This window comes from Medicago truncatula, chromosome 3 (assembly GCF_003473485.1).
Source record: "Medicago truncatula cultivar Jemalong A17 chromosome 3, MtrunA17r5.0-ANR, whole genome shotgun sequence".
NCBI lineage: Eukaryota > Viridiplantae > Streptophyta > Magnoliopsida > Fabales > Fabaceae > Medicago > Medicago truncatula.
The window spans coordinates 11083481-11095638 of NC_053044.1; the positions used below are offsets into that span (position 1 = coordinate 11083481).

The 12158-nt window shown below is 35.7% G+C and overlaps 1 protein-coding gene across 1 annotated transcript; it reads right to left on the reverse strand.

The window, feature by feature from the left end:
- Nucleotides 1-1042: 1042 nt before the first annotated feature.
- On the reverse strand, nucleotides 1043-9887 carry LOC11410820 (pentatricopeptide repeat-containing protein At3g53170). The gene is made up of 4 exons (XM_013603770.3): nucleotides 9513-9887; nucleotides 6875-7970; nucleotides 6427-6537; nucleotides 1043-2028 (listed from the first exon to the last, which is right to left on the reverse strand). The coding sequence occupies exons 1-3, from the start codon at nucleotides 9861-9863 to the stop codon at nucleotides 6515-6517; spliced, it is 1470 nt and encodes a 489-aa protein (XP_013459224.1). The 5' UTR covers nucleotides 9864-9887; the 3' UTR covers nucleotides 1043-2028; nucleotides 6427-6514.
- Nucleotides 9888-12158: the final 2271 nt, after the last annotated feature.

Consider the following 12158-nt stretch of genomic DNA (forward strand, 5'->3'; position numbering starts at 1 on the left):
AACTCAAATATCTTCAAAGACAGTTGTAAAATAATCATTAGTATAACTTTAATTAATAATAATTTTTCTTTTTCATTTTTTTAAAATAAATCTTATAAAGGTTAATTTAATCATTCATCTCTCAATTATCTATAAAACATATGTTGGTGTTTTATCAATAAAGTGTGATTCGGTTGATAAAAAGTTGACTCATATTCAACAAGAGTGTGGGTTCAACTTCTGTTGCCATCGTAAGGGTCCCTTTTACAAATGATCTACAAATACATTTATTTATATACGTTTTTGAATCTTAAGGCATGTTCATACTTTATTGAGTTATTTATGTTCCCAACAATATGGTGGATGCTTCTAGAAACCCACCAATAACTAAGCATGACGAAGTTTTGTACTTTAGAGGTTTTATGCCACTCTCGTGGAGACGTTAGATTTTGCATACCCTGACCTGGAAGATGTTAGAGAACTGCTTTTATTTCTCAACAATTTCTAAAACCCCGATTCGGTCTGGAAACTTCATTTATGATCGGGAAAACACAGTTTTCTTCGAATTCGTAATTCTAGAGGTAGAAAATATATTGGTTTTAGACCGTCCAGAATGGTGCATCCGGACCCGGACGGAATGGGTTTTAGAAATGGTGGAGAAGAGGAGGTAGCTGTAACTTTCATGATGTTACATGGAGAAGGTGATTTTCTTATGTTTCTATCATCTTCGTCCTTAAAGTGGCTCTCTCACTCTATCCCATTTTTTGGGTGTCTGACGCGTATATGTTTTTTTTTTTTTTTTTGGTCAAGTAGCCTAGTGGCTAGAGCTCACACAATTTAATTGTGGAGAAGTGGAGTGTCCGGAGTTCGAACCCCAGCTCCTGCATATAATATGCAATATCCCTACCAACTGAGCTAAGTTCACGGGGATAACGCGTATATGTTCTTTATTGATTATTAAAACACCAATGAAAAATCGTGAATCCTATTTAAGAAAATCAACAGTACAAAGCTATCAAAAGGTGTCTAATTGATATACAAAGCAAAGCAAAGCAAAATACAATATTTCAAGACGTACTTTTCATAAGGTATAAAAGCATCAACATTAACATAGATACCGACCATCTATATTGCAGAAAAGATAATCTATATCTCTTTTAAGTGATATCAACCTATTATGATCAAAATGACATGTAAAAAACTATCGATGTAAAATATGATTGATAATATTAGTCCCTAAACTTAATCAAACAATTTGGTCCTTAAAATTAATGAAATTCCTAACTAATATGTGAAATTAAAATCATCAATCACATTGGACGAATTAGGTTGGTCAACTTAGTTCTCGAAGTTGCCTAGCACAAACCTAATTGCATGATCAAACTAATTGCAGGACCCTCGGCATTTCAGGGTTTACATTTTCATTCATTTAAATATTTCCATGTACTTGATGAGATACAATCCCCCATAGTAAGGAAAAAACTTTCTGTTTGGGATATCTACATCTCGAAAAATCACTAATTTATACTGTCCAAAAGTTCACTTTCGATAACACATGTTTCTTTAATAGCCAGAGTTGGGAAAAGCAGGCCCCCCACAAGCAATTTTGGCTTGCAGCAAGCCAGAAACCAAACCCGAGGATACAAAACATCAATTTTGGCTTGTAGCTAGATTTTGGGGTAGGATTTTTATGCAAGGGTAAGGAAGGTAGCTAGATTTTGCATAGACTACAAAACATCAACCATCACATACTTCGATTACTCCCCACAAGAATGGATCACCAATTGGTTGAGTGGATCTATTGCATTATAAGGTACTGGTGAACCAATAGGACACTTTGAGTATGGTTGATACTACTTTTTGGATTGTGATAAATAAATTCAACGTTTAGTTACTTGGTGCATGATTGGAATCACGGTGACACCATAACTTTGTTGAAGCTTTAAAATTTAACTTTTTCTAAAATTACGATGACACACCGTGATTCCGCATCAATCCAAATACGTACAGAGTCCAATGTGCACCCCATTGTTGTCATTTCTGAATACCCTGCAGATTAGTTACAAATTTCCAAATTCAGAATACAATGTAGATAGGTGATAATGAAGATGTGTATGCATAAAGCTTAATAACTAGTGTTACAATGGTAAAGACATGCATATGACAGACAAGAAAAACAATTAGCATTGTTAAACAAGTTACGAAAGCATTCGATGGGAATGAGTAAAATATTTGCAGATTGAATTGGAACAATTTTGAAGCCATCCAATCTGATTTGATCCAATATAATTCGATGGGAACGAGTAAAATATTTGCAGATTGAATTGGAACAATTTTGAAGCCATCCAATCTGATTTGATCCAGTATAATAAAGTTTGAATTGGATCAGTTTTTTTATTTAAGTTTGAACATTTTGTTCTCGTCGTAGATGAAGCAAGAAGCATATCTAATCCACAATGGTTTTCTTCCCCCCTCCTCCCTAAATCTACTTGAATGTTTAACTGTTTGCTAAAACTCTATCTTTATTTAGACATTTTTTTCATTAATAAAAAGTACACAGGTAACAAATTTACCAGTCAAGGCTACGTGTGGTGTAGATATTTTTATGAGAGAAAACATAAAAGGGCAACCCGGTGCACTAAAGCTCCCGCATACGCAGGGTCCAGGAAGGGGTCCTAAAACATAAATGAGAAATTTGAAAGTAAATGTTAACATGAAGAGTTTACTTGTTCAGTATCTGTAAAATCAACGCTACTTAAAACAGAAAACACTTGCATTCTGCACAAAACTCAAAAGGGTCAAGCTGCTGCTCTAACTAATAGGAGTATCTATCATGACACTCCAACACTCACATTATGAATTGTTTGTTTTTCAGTTAGGAGGCCCCTATCATCCAGTAAAAAAGAAGAGCTGAAAAAGCTTCTTGTTTGATTTTCTGTTGGATCCAATTGTAAATTGAGTTTTGCCTGTATTTTGTCTAGAAGCTTAGACTTGGAAAGCTTAATCCAAAATTAATGCTTTGATATTCGATTCTTATTGTTAAGAGTCTCACATTGGATTAGATGTGGCCTAAAAATGCATTTACAAGTGGTGGGCAGTCCTTCCTTTACAAGTCAGTTTTGTAGGGTTTGAGTTAGGCCTAACCCAAATTCTAATATGGTATCACCACTTATCCAAGATTTTTCGGACTATCTGCTACTGGGTCACTGCTCTAGATGGTCAGTCCTGGACATAAGGGTATGTCTGTTAAGCTGTTACATTGGATGAGATATGACCTAAATATAATTTTATAAGATGGTATCAGAGCTTATCCACGATCCGTTGGGCCACCTGCTATTGGGTCACAACTATCAGACCACTCGGGTCATACTCTAGATATCCAGCATTGAGTGTGAAGCGAGTGTGTTAAAAGTCTCACATTGGATGAGATATAGTCTGAAAATGTGTTTATAAGTGATAGTCAGTCTTCATCTTACAAGCCAATTTTGTAGAGTTGATTTAGGCTAACTCGAACTCCAATACTTACCTCACTTGTGCAATTTATAATGGTACCCCTACATCAGGTTCTTTTCCAGTCCCAATTTGTTCCACTGTGTTCATTACATTGTTTATTTAACTGTGTAATCATTCATGGGTGCTATTTCCCTCTAAAGTGTAGAGGGGGAATAGACAAAATCATTCTCCTTTTTAACCGGCAAGGGAGGTGGCATCTGGTTTGATCCTTTAGCCTTCATGTCGTTGACCGCCGAGCTTTTGGACTCACTGCATGATCCATTCCAAAATACTTTGCAAGTTTTGTTCTCTATGCAACGTTATTATGCAGCAGAAAATCAATGGCATTGGATTTCCCAAAGTTCTAATTGTTTTCCATCTCCAGCACTGCAAGTGTAACATGAAACCATACCATACCAATCACAATTTCCACCATCATTACCGAGATTCAAATGTTCATGCCTGTCCATAGTGATTGCAAGAGAACTCCAACAAGTCCTCCTTCAGGACAGTGCTAAATAGCATGAAAGTTGAGACAGGAGAAGGGTTCCAGTAAGAGTGAGAAGGTAGAAAATAACAAGAATGTTTAAGGGGTCAAAATCTACCCTATATGTGGGGCAATATTTACCCCATAAAAAATAAGAAATTTTAGCCGTATAGGACTCAATTCCCTAAAAATTATCTTCCTTTAACTTTTTTCTAATATTTACCCGAAGACCGAACATAAACTATGTCATTTGCGCAATCACTCATCAACATAACTTCCACTATTCCAAGTTAATTTTACAGGCAATGACACAGCAGTTATGAGCTTAAACATGATGAAGATATGTAGTAGAACATTCGATAATAAAATAGGGCGACATGCATACTCAATAATTTCCATGTTGAAAGAGATTTACCTACCCTGATGAAACCAAAAACCAGCAAAGGAATAATCTTAGAAACCGAAAAATAATATTTCAACAGCAAAAAATAAAAGAAAGACTAACTTGCATTTAGGGTGCATGCAATGATTTTGTTGAAATATTTCTTAGTAACTATTATTTATTTTCCTGTTTGAATGATTAGTTATGAGTCATTATATTACTCCTAAAATAAAGGAGTTAATTTTGTATTTTTCTCCTATAAAAGGAGCCCCTTTTCTTCATAATAAAATTGAACATCATCACCCATATATTTTTCTACATGGTATCATGAGCTCTGTTAGAGCTAGGGTGATACTGTAAAGCTTTCCCTAACTAGTGGGGTTTGTTTGTACCTGACCGATCCAAACTATGGTGGACCCTAACCAAACAACCCCTACCGGAGGTCGTGGATGCGGCGGCACTAACAACAACGGCAGAGTAAATGGATTTACCATACCACCACCACTCAATTTCACGACAAACAACAATTTTATGGTGGATTCGGTTACGGCAAAGGTGATCCCAACAACCTTTTTGGGTCTGATTATGGCTACCCATTTGATGGTGGTTACAGTAACACAGAAGCGTTTAACTCAAGAGGTGGAGGTCAAAATAACTTTCTCCAGGTTAATGTTCAGAAACTGGAACTACGCTGAATGGTCCCAAATAGTTCGACTTATTCTAGATGGCAAAGAGAAATTGGGTTTTCTTACGGGTGATGTTCCGGTGCCTGCAGGCTGCAGCAACACATCCTAATTACAGGCTCTGGAAATTTGAAAACTTTTCCATTATTGCCGGGCTTATTAATACTATGGAGGTAGGTATGAGAAAAACAAACATGTATCTGCCTACAACAAAAGATGTTTGGGATGCCGTAAAACTGTCTTACTCTGATATTAAGAGTTTCTCTCAGATTCATGATCTAAAATCAAAGTTATGGAATTTAAAGCAGAATGACATTGATGTCACTACCTACTATAATGAATTGATGGCCCTTTGGCAAGAGTTGGATCAATATTATGATTATAACTAGAAGTGTACTAAAGACAATGTCTAAGTTTATTAAGACGCAGGAGAACGACCATGTCTCTATTTTTCTTGCTGGTCTCAACAAGGAACTCAATGAAATAAGAGGTAGTGTTCTTGGACCAATTATCCGAATTTTTTTTCTTCAGAAATTAAGGGAGGAGGCTAGACAAAGAGTGATGATGGGAAGGTCAAACTCAACAACTGATGGTTCAACCCTTGTCACAAACAACTTCAATAAAGACAGGAAGAAATATGGTAAACTCTGGTGTGATCCCTGCGAACGTTGCTGGCACACACGTGGGACTTGCTGGAAGCTTCATGGAAGGCCTCCTAATGTGAAAAAGAAGGGTGAAGGTCGTGCACTTCTGATCAAGAGCCACAATCTTCCTCAAATGCATTTCCATTCACCAAGGAACAACTAGACCAAATATACAAACTCCGAGTCTCAAACAACTTCGTGCTCCATAGCCAAAAAAAGGTAACTTTCCAGAGTCTCAAACAACTTCGTGCTCCATAGCCCAAAAAGGTAACTTTCCAAAATCAGCTCATCTTAGTGTCATTCCTAATCGTACATGGATCGTTGATTTTGGAGCCACCGATCACATGACCTGTGAATCTAGTTTATTTTCATTTGAAACCATGTGCAGGAAATTCCAAAATTAAGATCATCGATGGCTATCTTTCAGCCGTGGCAGGAAAATGTTCTATTGTTTTGTCTCCTTTACTAACCATCCAAGATGTGTTACATGTCAAAAAATTTGGGAAAAACCTTGCCAAAGAGATTCGGTTGAAAATCCATCATTTGAAAGAATGTTATCTGAAGCCACAAATTTATCAATATAACAACACATCACACAATTACAAGATAACAATTTTTTACCTTTTTTATCTGACTACTATAATAAAAAAATCAGAAGCTATATCCTCTAGAGAATAGAGAATAGTATAGAGCTACCAAATTGACAGGTAAAGAAAGACTCCCCCAAAATATCGATGTAGTCAAGAAGAATCTGTTTACCTTCTAAAGTTTACAAATCTTTCCACATTGGAATCACCGTGGAAATTGATGAATAGAATTGTGTAGTCTGCAATCAAAATTGGCTATGCTAGCATCCAATCAGCTTAGTATCTGTTAATGAAAAAGTGTCAGTAATATAAATGTCATTCATGGATAGAAAGTACAAACGTGATAGAATGTACTTGAAGAAAAACTCTAGAAGCATTATTATCGCTTAAAATAGGTAATATAGACAAAGAGAGCTACATGTACTGGCTTCCCTAGGACTATTTCACCGTGACAAAATTGTTAGGAAGAGATAGCAAGAATTGTCGTGCACGACAGGTGTATAGTGCATACACTAACAAGCCAATGAAAGCTTAGTACTCAAGGCATTTTTCCATCAAGCAGAATAGGGCCAAAACATAGAATTTGCACCAAAGAAAAGATTGCAGAAACTGCAACATACCTGAGCTATCTTTGGCAGAAATCATCATGGTTTCCAAATTTTTAGCAGCCTCAGTTATGCCTTGGGTATTATAAGCCTGGATCATGCAAGTGAAGGTGGTCCTATCAGGCTCACATTTTCTTGCTCTCATTGCCAAGAATAACTCACCCATCTTTTTTAAGTCGCCAACCTGACCATAGGCACTAATTATGCAATTAAAGAAGGGAGTATCCAAAATGACATCAGAATTTTCTACATGCCTCAAGATTGAGTCAATTTTGCGAATAAGCCCAGCTTTGCTATACGCATTGACAAGTGAGCAATACGTTACAGAATTAGGTTTCATTCCTATATGCTTCATATTTTTAAAGTGTTTATCCATCTTCTCAATTTCTCCGGCTTTGCCATAAACTTCAATGACGGTATTATATGTTACAATTGTTGGAGCGAAAAACCTCCTCTCCATGAAATCCATCACACTCTTCATCTTATCGTACATGCCTGCTTTGCCATACGACTTTATCATCATGTTGAATGTCTTTATGTCTGGCTTTATGCTCATTAGCTGAAATTCATCATACCACTTCTCCATCTTATCAATTTTCCCACCATTTCCATATGATCCTATCAAAGAATTCAACGTGAAAACATCTGGTTGGCAGTTTTCATTTTCAATCATATCTGTCAATGAATTCTCCATCTGCTCAAACATGCCAGCCTTGCCATATCCATCAATGATGGAATTATATGTCACACTGTTACATTCAATGCCCGAATATGACATATCCGCAAGAACGCGTTCAATTAAATCAAATCGACGAAACTTTGCACAACAACTTATAAGAACAGAATATGTATATACATCTGGTTTGCAATCAACAACTGATTTCATATCTTCAATAGTAGAAAATGCGTGACGAAAGAGACCACTTTGACCATAAGCACTTACAAGAGCGGTTAAGACATCAACAGTAGGTTTAAGCCCTTCAAACAACATGGTTTCATAGAGTTGACTAGCCTCTTTAGGCTGCTTGCACTTGCTAAGCATCATCAACAGCTTTGTATAAGTTTGGCATCTTGGTTCATACCAATATTGATTTCGAAGAAGTTCGAAAATCTGCAAAAGGAAATTGATCATGTTACACAGACAAAACTGAATGTTAAAGCAATTCTGGTCATGTTTTGCAGCCTAAAACAAAATCTAGTCATGTTTCACATCATAAACTATGATATGTGCCAAAGTGTCGCTAGTTTTGCTTATGTTTGCATGAACGCGTGCAAGTATCAGTAGGAATGAGTGAATCAAGGATGAGAGTAGAATTAGAAACTGAGCAGACTAAAAAAAAAATATCATTAAAGTTAGAAGTCCATAATTTGTCTCTCAAATTCACGATTTTCCAAACACAGTCAGATTAAAACTTTCCATGGTCACAGGCAGAATAGAAAGTAGAAGAGAAAAAAACCAAAGCATAATGGCACAGCTCATTGTTGAGACACTCCAATTTCCAGAATAGAATATCACACTTGAAATGTTTTTTTCACTTTATCAACAAAAACAAAGAGACAACCATAATCCCAAGAGCCATCAGCTCTACATGAACGAATAAACCCAATTCAATCATTTAAAAGCAGCATCATAACCCATGAATCATTGCATTGCACTCAATCCAAAAATTAATCATCAAAACATGAAAATGAATAAATACATACGACACTAAGTCCACTCACTCACATTATTTCATTTCACCATCCAACTCGGAAAAAAAAAATCCATTAAACCAAGCCAAAGAACACATTCAACAGATTATACATTTTGACATACTTTTTAATTTACCTAGAAAACTAAGAGTCAATCAAGAAAATCCAAAACCCCAATAGCCACCAATTCTACATAAAAAAATCTCAATTAATTTTGAAGTTTCTGGATGGGCCAAGCTCCAATCCCAGGACATAAAGACCCAACAAGGTGCTCGGTCCAAAGACGGTCCACCAAAGCCAATATGAAGCCGAGAAACAGAAGAAAAGAACCTAGAGTTAATCTGGGCCCTTTGATTGCAATCAGATGACACTCCGGATTACATAAGGCGCAACTGCTTAACAACTTTACGTTCATGTGGAAATATGAACCGCGTATATAAAAGGGTTTCATCCATTGAAGAAAGGTACACAAGCCATTCTCTAAAAACTCGCGATATAAAAGGGTTTCCTCCTTTGCAGGTTCACCACCCCACACCAGTGAAGCACAACCATGTTCCACCATACAACACCTGCTCCGGCCATCATCTCAGATCGTATACAGATCAATACATTTTCATTGGATGTCGGTAATGCATCCTAATTAAACTCAAAATTAACTGTCAAAACATGTAACCAACAACAACAACCAAGTTTTATCCTACTAGGTGGGGTCGACCGCGTGAATCAAACCACACATATATTGTATTTCTATCCATTTCATGCATTTCTATAGTTACACATGACACAAAGTTATTATGTGAAAACATGTAATCATGAATAAATTTTTACACATGACTAAAAATTCACTCACCCACCCATCAAAAACAAACTAAACCAAACCAAATAAAAACATTCAAAAGAGTAAAGGGTCACATCAAAAACAAATTTTTCAGAAAAAAATTGAAATTAGGACGAAACAAACCATTAGAGCGTTCTGCCACTGACACCCTTTGATAGCATCATCCAAAGCTTCAAGAACAGCCTTAGGCCAAAGCTGTTTATGTTTCCATGACTTGGCTTTATTCTCAACGCCTTTGATAGCAGCTTCGGTTCGAAGAATGCGGGACAAGTCCTTCTTAGGATCCTTCTGAAGTCCTTCGTATGAAGGCTTGGAAGAGCGTTTCAATGAGTAAACGCGAAAAGAAGAAGAATGGAAGTGGTTTTTGTTGGGGAATTTGGTCGAACAGGTTATGGGCGCTGATGAGGAAATGGATGAAGACCATGAAATTGTTATACACGGAGGATAAGGAGGAGAAGGGTGGAGAAGCTCCATCCACAGACAAAATGTTTAGAACAACCGGTTGGTAAAACTACTATAAATATAAGAGTAAATTACATTCTCCTTCCATCAGATAGAGAATTGATGTTCCCACGTTTGATTTGGCTGTGCCATATGAGTAAATTACTCAAATGTCCATCGGTAGTTAACTGTCGAAGTTTTAGAAATACGGCTGCAGTTAACTGACGAGGAAAACTTCGGCAGTAAACTACCGAGGAAAACTGAAAACTTCGGCACTTAACTGCCGAAGGAAACCTCAAACCTGTTTTTTTTTTTTTTTTTTTTTTGACAAAATCCATAAATTGTCATTAATAACAAACCTTTTTTTTTTTTTTTGAAAAAAAAACCATAAACTGTCTTTAATAATATTTATTGATTTTGAATGTTTCAATCATTATTTTGGTACGTTTCAAACAATTGCAGTATTATACTTATGCGTATATATCTTAATAAGAATAACATTTAAATCAGTGTAAAAATTAAGCATTTGAATATTGTTTTGCACATTACTTAAATACAAATAATAATAAAAAAATTGTTAAAATAATTGTACACAACGATTTTTTTTAAGGTATAATATGTTGTTATATTTTCTACATTAAAATAATTGGGTACAAAGATTTTTTTTTATTTAAGTAATTTGCAAAACAATATTCAAATACTTAATTTTTACACTTATTGAAATGTTTTTTGATGACTAAAATGTTAAGCCTAAAACAACGAAAAAGGAAATAAAAGAAGAAAATTTCGTGAAAGTTCTTTGGAAATAAAATATTCACTAATGTTGAAGATCGAAAACAGTTATAACCAAAAAAGAAGAAGATCAAAGGAGTAATACAATTAAAATAAATAAGGAAGGCAAATCAATAAAATTAAAAACGAATTATTAAGAAAAATCAATGAAAAATGATAAAGACCGCGGAATATTCTCAAAGAATATTTATGGTTTTTGTAAAAAAAAAAAAAAAAACAGGTTTGAGGTTTCCTCGGCAGTTAACTGCCGAAGTTTTCCTCGGCAGTTAATTGCAGCCGGTTTCATAATTCGGCAGTTAACTGTCGAGGGGCATTTGGGTAAATTACTAGTGTTTCTCAGCCAAAGGTAATGTGTCAACAACAATTCTCCATCAAAGATGCTTCAATTACACTCCCCTCCTCACTTTATGTTAAAATATAATTCGGATGTTAAAATATACACTCCCCTCTAAGACGTTAAAATATAATTCGGATTCCTCCCATGTTTACGATACCGGGAGTGAGGGAAATTTCAAAATATATAATTCGGAACATGATTTTTTTTCTTCATGTAGTCCACATTGTGCCCACAGTTTTTGTGGTTCAGGACGCCCATAGACTTCTATAAATAGGTGTCCCTGTTTTCATATCCAGAAACCACAAAAAAAAAAAAAAAACATGGAAAACTCTGTCTTTGATCCGAACACCAAGCTAGTTGCAGTTTACTATAACGAGGGAAAATCAACTAATCTGTTTAGGATTCCCACTGATGTCACACTCTTTGGGTTGAAGAGTCAGCTGAATCAAATCAACCTCGAACTCAACTACAGAGACACACGGTGGGTGGATGGTGTTGAGTATCGACGTCCGTCGACCGACTCATTGGAAGTGTGCGGTTCACCCGAATGAATCCCATGAACGACGATGTGAGAACCATGTTCTCGATCTTTGGTCTGTACAGTACTAGAGGGCCGATTGAGTTGCGCGCTTCGTTGGTCAGATCTGTTGAACATATTCAACAAAGTTTGATATGTTGTTTTGTTAAATTTTAAATAATATATATAATATGTCAATTTTCATTATGTGTTGCTTTACATCAAAGATGTGCATTTAAACTCTAAAATAATCCGAATTCAACTCAATTTTATAGGGTTTAAGTCAAGTTGAAATTATATAATCCGGATTCATATAGGGTGTAAGTGAAATTCGGATTACGTAATCCGAAATGCTTTAGCATATGATTCTTTTATATGGATCACAATGCACCGACAGTTTATGTGGTCCACAACGTCCATAGACCTCTATAAATAAGTATTTCCGATTTTCATCTTCATTTCCAACAAAACACACAAACACAAAAAAGAAAACCATGCAAATTTTTGTCATTAAGCTGATGATCTTTCTCACACGGTCGCAAATAGATAACTCTCTATTTGACTACGTGATGAAGATCTTGAGCAAGCTGTCAAAATGATACAAACACACCAAAGAAACTATGAATTTTTTTGTCATTGTGTTGAGGATCTACCTAATGTTGTCACAAATAGATAGCTCTCT